Raw genomic sequence first — 9,469 nt, 5'->3', positions numbered from 1 at the left:
TTTTATTTTTTAATATTTTTCAGCTATGGGACCCACCGATTTTGTGGTGGTAAAACCGTCGGGGAGCACTCTGTACTCCCCGACGAGGGTGATGGTCCGGATTTGTGGATCCTAGTCATGTGAGTGTAAGACAATAAATGGAAGGGTAGGTTACGAGGAGAGCATCTCAACCCCTTCCCAGAAAAGTATCTAGGCAAATCCAACTATTAAGTGTTGGACCAATATCAGGTCCATTTCTGACTCGGAAATGGACCTGATAAATTTCCATTAAGTGTTGGGTGTTCTTTTCAACTAATTTCTTAGTTAAAGGGAAAATTTTGATGAAGAAGAAAATCTGTAAACCGATCAAACAATGATCAACGATTTAAATGAACCAATATATTTCAGTTTCAGCAGGATGGTTCTTAATCCAGACCAAACCAAGATAGAGACCGGTTCAAATTCAGACTGGTTTTACAGACTAGCTCAGCGCCTCAGCGCATGCACCTTCGTGAATCGGTGACACAGTAATTTGTCGACGAAATACTTACAGAGCTGAATTCCCAAGAATCACAGGGTCAATTCGGGAACACTATTTAAACGGCAATCTAGTTGGCCGGAATCGATTTTGGTGAGCCAAACGCCTCGGCTTTCACGAAACTGTAGAAGAACAATCATTACAGTGTTCGCGTTAGTTGTATGATTGTATCAACCGAGCCACCTTTCGTGTTTTCCAATGCAATTCCACTGCATCAAATCAATCACCTCATAGCAGAAAGGTTAGTATTGTCATTTTAACTGTCAAATTTCAAAAAGTTCAAAAAAGAGAGGGGGTTAAAACTGTCAGAACAGCAGTTAGCGTGCAACGTTAGCGCCCTTTTTCAGTTTTCGTCCCAACGGAAGGACCGCAAAAGAGAATAAAGCCGTGAAAAAAGTGATAGTTTGACAGCTCACACATGACATGAACAAATCAGTCAAACCGTCAAAAACTCACACATTTTAAGAGATAAATGCTCTGTAGCTATACAACACCCCTGTGCGTATTGCGCACATGCCACACCAGCCCTTTTTCTACTATTTAGTATTTACAGCTCATCAACATATCACCTAAAATTAAAAAGCAAATTCTTTTTTCTTTTTTCTTTTTTCTTTTCTTTTTACTATTTCGAAGAATATTAAAACGGTTGAAAAGCAAACTATTTCTGATTTCTCTATCATCTTGGGCCAGAGAGCTCCATGGCATGGGTATCCAAAGACCGATCATCATCATCATCCATCTTTACCCAAAGCATCCTCGCATGAATATCATCATCATCATCTTCTTCAACATCATGATGATGTTGTTGTCTTATCTGCGACATGCACCTAATGGGCCGTAATGGAGTTGCACTTGAAATCTCTGTCTTCTTATGGGCCTGGGCTTTCTGTGCCGCTTCCCACTTCTCAGCAAGCCCATCACCTTCCAACATTCGTACTACCTCAGACATTTTGGGCCTATGGGCCGGCAGAAACTGAGTACACAACAGTGCCACCTGTATCATCTCTCCCACCTCAATCCTGTCATAATTTGGGCCCAAGTCTTTGTCCACCAACACCTCCACCTTCCTCTCTTGCTGTATCTTCTTAACCTGTACACGTGGAATTTTAAATTTGAATGAAATTCGTAAAACAGTCGAACAAAAATAAAAGGGCTGGGCCTGGGCCGAAATGGGCTTACCCAATCAAGCATTACTCCTTTCTGGTTAACAGCTTTACCAAATTGCAGAGCTCTCATGCCGGTGATGAGTTCCAGCAAGAGAATGCCAAAACCGAACACATCAGTCTTCTCCGACGACTGCCCCGTCGATAGATATTCCGGTGCGATATGTCCAACAGTGCCGCGGACGGCGGTGGTGACATGTGAATCTGCGTGATCAAGCAGCTTTGCAAGGCCAAAATCACCAACCACGGCTTCACAGAAATCGTCAAGAAGAATGTTTGCAGCTTTAACATCTCTGTGAATGATTTTTGGATCGCATTGTTCATGTAGATACAGAAGACCTCTTGCTGCACCCAATGCAATTCTCTTCCTTGTGTTCCAATCCAACGTTGGCTTCCCTGGAATTGCGTTTCCAAACCAGTTAATCAATCAAATTTTAAAACGATACCGGGTTGACTCACCGATTCGACTCAGAACTCAGTTCACCAATGGAGGTTTGTCATGGTAACTCACCTTTAAGCCTGGAAGCGACACTGCCGTTAGACATGAAAGGATAAACGAGGAGCCTTTCATTGGAGGTAGCACAGTAACCAAGCAATCTCAGAAGATTACGATGAACTGCGAGACTAATCATCTCTACTTCAGTTTTGAACTGTGATTCACCGGAGGTTCCACTTATGTCTTTCAACCTCTTCACTGCAACCATTGTTCCATCAGTTAATCTTCCTTTGTATACGTTTCCGAACCCTCCTTTACCTAATATGTTCTTGGAGCTGAAGTTTTCTGTTGCTACTTGAATCTCTCTCAGTGTGAATTGTCTCAGGTTGCCTAAGTTTATTAGTCCCTCTTCTTGCTTGTCTGTAACAAAACCCAGATCACCCCATATGAGATTTCAGAATTGAAAATCAATTGCGAAGATTTTTAGACGAAAATTTTCATGGGTTTTCGATTAACTGACCGTTTATGTTCAGTACGGATCGGTTCTGATGATTCTGCTTCCACCAGCGGAGGAGGACCAGTGTAAGTAGGATGATTAAGGCCGAGCCAAGGCTAGCACCAATTGCAACGGCTACTTTCCTATCCTTGGATTTTCCTGAAAATGGATTCAGAAGCAAAGCTTTTCAGGGTAACACACAGCGAGAGAGAGAAAGAAGGGGAAAAAAAAAAAAAAAAGGGTAGAGAGGTACTCTGCGATGAATCCAAAGAGAAGGTGAGTGGAATAGGCATGGGTGTTCCACAGTAACCTTCGTCAGAATGGCCTTCACATATAAGAGGGTTTCCCACAACACTGCAAGTAAAAAAAAGCCAAAGGGGGATATCATCAGAGCAATTGGGAGAATCAACAATGGATTTGAAAGAAGGGAAGTCGAGAAATCTTACTTGAATGTTCTAGCGGGAAATTTGGTGGGCAAAGGTCCACTGAGATTGTTGAAAGACAAATCCCTGACAAATAAGAGAAGGTAAAGCAGACCCATAAATGAATTAGCAGAGAAACAAGCGATTGTTCTCAGAAGTCTGCAATCTATTTTGGTTTCCAAGACATTGAACTCACAAGAAAGCAAGCTGAGGAATTTTCGATAATGACACAGGGAAGGCTCCATACAGGCTGTTATTGTTCAGCCTCCTACAGATTTCCATTACAGAACAACAGAGAAAGGTACAAGTGAGGATAGAAACAAGCCCAAACGAAGAAAATGAAACCAGAAAAATCAGAAATTATATAAAAAAAATGATTATAATGGCTTACATGTACTCTAGGCTCTTCAGCTCACCCAGAGACTCGGGAATGATGCCAGAGAACCGGTTATTGGAGAGATCCAATGTCTGAAGCTTGGGAAGATATCCTAGTTCTGCTGGAATTTCTCCTGATATGTTGTTATTTTGCAGTAACCTGGAAGTTTCCCATCTTAAATGGACTAATCATGAATGAAGAAAATACACAAAGCTCAAATGGCTAAGTTAGATAAGCAAAGCTCGTTTCATATCTTACACTTGCCGTAGATTCGTTAAGTTGCCAATCGTTCCAGACAAAAATCCTGACAGGCTTTGGCTTGGAGCTCCCCTGCAACACCCAAGAAGATAAATGTTTCATCCCTGATAAACATACACAAGAAACAAGAAGGGTGTGGTGGTGGAGAGAGGAAGAGAACTTACAGTCCAATAACGAGATTTTCTGGTGAACAAGTGATCATAGCCCAGCTACAAGGATCAACAGAGTCTTCATCCCAGTTGTTCAGAACTCCATGAGGATCCACCAAAGCCCTTTTGATACTGATCAGAGCTTCAACTAAACAAAATCAAATCAATATTATTAGACACAACAGAGAAGTGGGTATCAGTATAAGTGAAAAAGAAGCAAGAGGCAAAGAGGATTACCTTCCTTGTTGCGAGGTTCAAAACACAAAGAGAAAGGCACAGAGAACAGAGAGAAGAGGAGAAAGAGGAGCTTGAACACCATAGCTGTTGTTGCAGAGGACCTGCTGTTGTTCACAAAAATCATGCTCTCTCCACCCTCTCTGCCTCTGATCTTGTCTTATTATCTCTTGTGTTCAAGACTTCAAGTGCCTCAGCTCTCTTTCTCTTCAGACTTGACTAAGGCTGGAAAGAAACGTCTGGGAGGCTCAGAGAGGGTAAAACAATAGAAAATGCGTGTATCTCTGAGATACTGAGAGAGAGAGAGAGAGAGAGAGAAGAGAGAGAGAATCAGGATCAGTGATACGAGTTGTCAGGTAAGCGCAGAAATTGAGAGGGACTGAAGTGAGAACAGTACTAACTGAACAGACATGCCCCTTAGCCTTCTCCTTACCCTTCATTTCACTGCAACAGAGGGAGAGTAGAGAGCAATGGAGAAAAAAGGAAAAACTGAAAAAGGACCCAATTAATACTTTCTTGTATATTTTATTTTTCATTAAAGCAAACACTGAGTAAAGGAGCATTGAAAAAGAAAAAGATGAAATAACATTAAGAAATTATAAAATTCTGTATAAAGAAAAAGGAACTGTTCAATTGTATAGGATTAAAAAACCCTTTAATCATTTCAAGTGCATTTTTTAGAATTACTCACTTGCCCTCTTCTGATTTTACATTGCTCAAAACAGAATTGGTAAGTATATTATCTGTTAATGGTGATGAGCTAATGATATTCAAGAGCAATCAGAACCAAGAAACAGAAGCTTCATGGCCAGAATGTTCTGTAACCTAACAAAGTTGAAATTCCCAATGGGTATTCCTGTTAGTATAGCATCTATAATGCTATTATTGCTTCTTTGTTGAAATGAAAGAAAATGCTCCTTTACTGAAATGAAAGTATAAACTATGGTATTTTCTTTTTGGGTGAATAATATTAATGCCTCTTTACTGTAATGAAAAGAAAATGCTCCCGACCATTCTTTTATATATATATTAAATAAATACAAATACATGCATAAAAGCCATGCTTTTGGTATGCATTGTCAACAAAGAGACAGCTTATAAATGAAACTAAACAACTGGAAAAGAGTACAGAATCTGAATATTTACCACACAAAAAATAATTATAACAATAAAAGAGAGTACAGAATCTGAATAACTAGGTTCAATTAGTTCTCTTTTCCTATCTCTTTGCTTCTGCAAGCACTTGTGGAACTGGTGGGTTCATGTCCTTCATTTTTTCAAAACAATTGGAACCTTATTCCATAAAAGAAAAGACCATTGGAGCCAACAGACTTGCAAAGTTTATACATCATAACCCAATGTTGAAGGTTTTCATATAAGTAAAGTTGAGAGAATAGTTATCTTATCGAGTCTTATTCCAACAATTTTTGCTGAAAAACTATTTCGATGTTATTTAGGCTACAATTATGGTCTACCAACTATTACCCAAGACCCACCCTTTATATATTCACATTATAAAAATTATTTGTAAAAGTTATGATAAGTCATCATGAACTAGGCCAAACACATTAAAAAACAGAGCCCACCAAAACCATGCGCTTCTCATCTTTATGTTCTAACACTGAAAACTGCCCAAACAACAGATAATGAAGTATGAGACAAACAGGTAAAAGGGGAATTTTTTTTTGTATCTTTCCTAATTCAAATTCAATGGATGGTTTCCTTAATCATCACCTTGTGACACCTTCATATGTTGATGCTTCTTCTGGTTGGCTTTTCATCTCAAAGAAAGATAGATTCCAATCTATAAACTGTTAACCATAACAGAATTGCTCTAACATTATTATTACAAGGTAGTGATGTGTTTCATATGGGCATGTGTGCTTCAAGGATTTGAGCCCACATAAGAGAGACTTCTAAAGCCAACTATTATTATGGTTTAGCTCATTGGATAATAAACTATATAACTATAGAAGAAATGGACATTTGAAGTGATGCCACTCTATTGATATTTAGGGTTCCCTATGATGGAGGTTGATGAACTTTGGAAAAGAAACACCAACATCTTTTGTGGGGCTTCCCTTTGTTAGTACAAATGTTTTTAAAATTCAAGTGCACAATCCAAGTATCTAAGTGACTCTACAATGAAGGACTGAAAACTTGCTCTTGAGAAGGGCTTCTGGTTTGTTGTGTTCGAATTGGACTTGACGAAAACAGTGATGCTGATATCTCCTTTCAGAAAGCTCATGGAAGTTCATAAAGATTGTTTTGGACATTAGAAGGCTAATGCACTCAAGTGACCATATTGAAGTTCACCATGTTTACAAAAAAAAAAAAGTCTTGTTTCATTTATTTTATTTTATTTTATTTAATGGTATATACTGAATATAGAATTAGAATTTAATAAAAAGCATAAAGGTCATATTGGCATTGCTAAGAACCCACTCTCCACAATTACTTATTAGAATAAAAAAACGTTAGATTGGGTCAACAAGTCAAAATATTATAAGTAAAAGAATATCATTTGAGGATTTTAATAGAAATGTTTTGAATGTTAATCATAGAACAAACATGTATAAAGACCACGCACAAAGATTATGGTAGCTCTTTCTTTGAACCAAGTGTTAAGAAATCTCACAAGGTCGTACACACCATGATAGGTAAAGTGGCCATGCCCACTTCTGGTTGGTCCAATTTTAGAAGATACGACGGGGAAGGGCTTCTTTAATGTGGGAAGGATGTTAGACCAGACAACCTATGGTTGCTGGAAATTTTAGAGCTTACATGTATACAAAAATATTATTTGATTTATTTACTCCTTTCTTTTTCTTTTTTGGTCATGAGAATTTTAATATCACATTAAAAAGTAAGGAGCTTAAAGGTTTAGTTTATATATAGGAAGCATATCTTTTGAGGTTAAGGAGGGCACACACATAATGCAATGCGAACCCAGCTATACTTGGGAACCTTGGTCAGATCCAAGGTCCAACATGTCGGTTGGTGTTGCCGTGTCGGTGGCCGGCGACACCACCGACATGGTGACTTTAGTCGACATGTCGGACGATTTTTGAGGGGTTAAACACTTAAACTTAAAATATGGGTTTCGATTTGAGAATTGAAATAACTAAGCTTTAAAAGGGTTAACAGGGGTTCGGTTGAGATTTTTGCAGAAAGAGAGAGAAGATGGTAGAGGGAGATTTGCAGTGGGAGAGACCAAGTGGTGTAGAGAGTCTAGAGACTAGAGAGAGATCTGTAGTGGGACTGTGGGAGAGACCGAGAGAGATGAAAGAGAGCGGGAGAGAGTCACGACGGTGTAGAGACTAGAGAGAGATTTGCAGTGGGAGAGACATAGAGAGAGAGAGAGATCAGAGTGAGATCGCAAGGATGAGAGAGACCACAACATTTAATGGGTTTTTTAGGTCATCGTCCACGGTCCGCCATGGTTTCCGTCGGCATCCTGTTCTGCAGAGAGAGAAAGAGACCATCAGCTTCCTCGAAGTTATCGGCTATCGCATAGATATTTTAAGTTTTTAACATTTTTAAATGAGAGAAAGACTGAGGGAGTAATTAATGCAAACTTTTTTTTTAAATTCTGAATTTTAAAATTTTCGATATTTTGAGAATTTATCGCGATATATCGACCTTTTGGCTATATATCGCGATATTTTTACGATTTTTATAAAAAATCGTGTGACTGGAGGGTTTTGTGTCGCCCCCTAGCGACACGGCAAAAAATCGCCCCGTGTTGGCGATAAATCGTCGACACAAGGTACCGCGGTCAGATCAAGCCATGGGATACATAGTCTATTATCCATGAAAAGGGTTTAGCTAGATTTTTTTCGATGCCGACTGTTGACCTGACGCACTAACCTTCCTCCTTAACCCGAGCTTGGGGCCGGCAGCAAAACACTAGCTGAGTTATACATAGTCTATTATCAATTAATATTAATAATATATCTGTTGGTGTTGAATTTGTTGAGGTTGCAGACCATGATTCACACCAAATGATTCAGATCTAGTTCGATCTGATGCAAGCTCCTCTCACCTGCAGGATCACTAGAAAAGTAGTTAGAAATGGAGCCGATCAGTTGGATCGATGTTCTGTCTTCGAAGGCCAAGTCAATAAGGACCAAGAGTAGTTGTTATGGAGCTCGAGTGAGCTCTAGGTCTTTGAATGTATGAAAGTGGGAAGTTCAGGATTTGAGTGAATGAAAGTGTGCTACCTTTTGTCTATGTATGATCCCCATTTATAGCCTTTCCTTACTGACCAGGTCTTATTTGGACCGTCGGTTGAGTTCTTCGAAATCAATGGCTATGATTGGACTCTCACATGGCTTGTGGTTTGACCTCATATCATGTTTGGACCATCGGTTGGTCTAACGCAAATCAGTGATGGATGGTTTATCCATAACATGAGCCCCCAAGTTTAAGTTTTGCTAACTAGAGTCTCAACCAAGGTAGACCTTGGTTGAGATTATGGTTAGGAGGCTTAGACTTTGCCTTTGATCAATGTGATCACTTTCATCCAACCTGCTCAGGTTTATTCTTTTCTTGTGCTTAGCCATGAGAATTTGTCAATGTTTGAGTTCATCTCCGGCCATGAGAATTTATTCAGACACTGAGTTCATCCTTTAACTAAAATAATTCATTTGGAATCCTGAGCTCATTTTTCAGTCAGCAGAGTTCATCAGAAGGTCTGAGTTCATCTTTTGATCAACAAAGTTCATCACATGACATTGAATTCCTCTGTGACCAGGAGAGTTCATCAATGAACACTGGATTCATTATGGCTATTCTTCCCTTTTGGAGCTATTCGTTTGACTCAAATATCATTTTTTAAATTCATTACACACGTGGCCAGATTTGAATTCACTAAGGCTTTTGATTTAATTTTATTATTTACGAATCAAGTTTCGATTCGAATTTATCTAAAACTAAATCTCCTTATCTTGGGAAGATGCTTAATTCTTGTAATCATTTCAAAAGTAACGTTCAGCCCCCATAGTCATTTCAAGCGTCTAATGAAACCTTCATGTCAACCTTTGGCATTCCCTTGATAAATGCTAAGCCTCACTTTATTCAATGTGATTGATCTTCCACTGTACCGTTCTGGAACCTTTTGCTTGGCTAATCTATCCTTTCCATGTGTTTAGTTGTTTCCCTTCAGAGCGAAAAATTCAGGTTTTCTTTCTCAGACGTTGATTCAGATTGGTTACATTCGTTGATTTGAAGCATCATATATTTTCCCTCCACTTCGAAGAGTTCCCATTCGCATTGTTCTATCTCCTATATTTACTTCTTCTCAGTTACGTTTTTTCTTCTCCATCCTCATCTCAGTTTTGCTTTTTTTTAAACTCAAATTTTGTCTCCAATCCGTGTTACTGTGTAAAAGCTCTACAAACCTTTTTAATCTTTATC

At 38.9% G+C, this 9,469-nt stretch overlaps 1 protein-coding gene across 1 annotated transcript; it reads right to left on the bottom strand.

The window, feature by feature from the left end:
- Positions 1 to 988: 988 nt before the first annotated feature.
- On the bottom strand, positions 989 to 4,511 carry LOC149018397 (protein CLAVATA3 INSENSITIVE RECEPTOR KINASE 2-like). Its single transcript, XM_089152678.1, has 11 exons — positions 4,055 to 4,511; positions 3,833 to 3,965; positions 3,669 to 3,740; positions 3,426 to 3,569; positions 3,231 to 3,302; positions 3,059 to 3,121; positions 2,866 to 2,966; positions 2,637 to 2,771; positions 2,192 to 2,536; positions 1,697 to 2,076; positions 989 to 1,607 (listed from the first exon to the last, which is right to left on the bottom strand). Exons 1-11 carry the CDS (start codon positions 4,176 to 4,178, stop codon positions 1,194 to 1,196), a joined length of 1,983 nt encoding a protein of 660 aa, XP_089008804.1. The 5' UTR covers positions 4,179 to 4,511; the 3' UTR covers positions 989 to 1,193.
- Positions 4,512 to 9,469: the final 4,958 nt, after the last annotated feature.

Source organism: Hakea prostrata, chromosome 4 (genome assembly GCF_041222555.1).
Source record: "Hakea prostrata isolate BN-2017 chromosome 4, UWA_Hpros_2, whole genome shotgun sequence".
Lineage (NCBI taxonomy): Eukaryota > Viridiplantae > Streptophyta > Magnoliopsida > Proteales > Proteaceae > Hakea > Hakea prostrata.
This window is presented reverse-complemented; position numbering and strand designations above follow the sequence as displayed.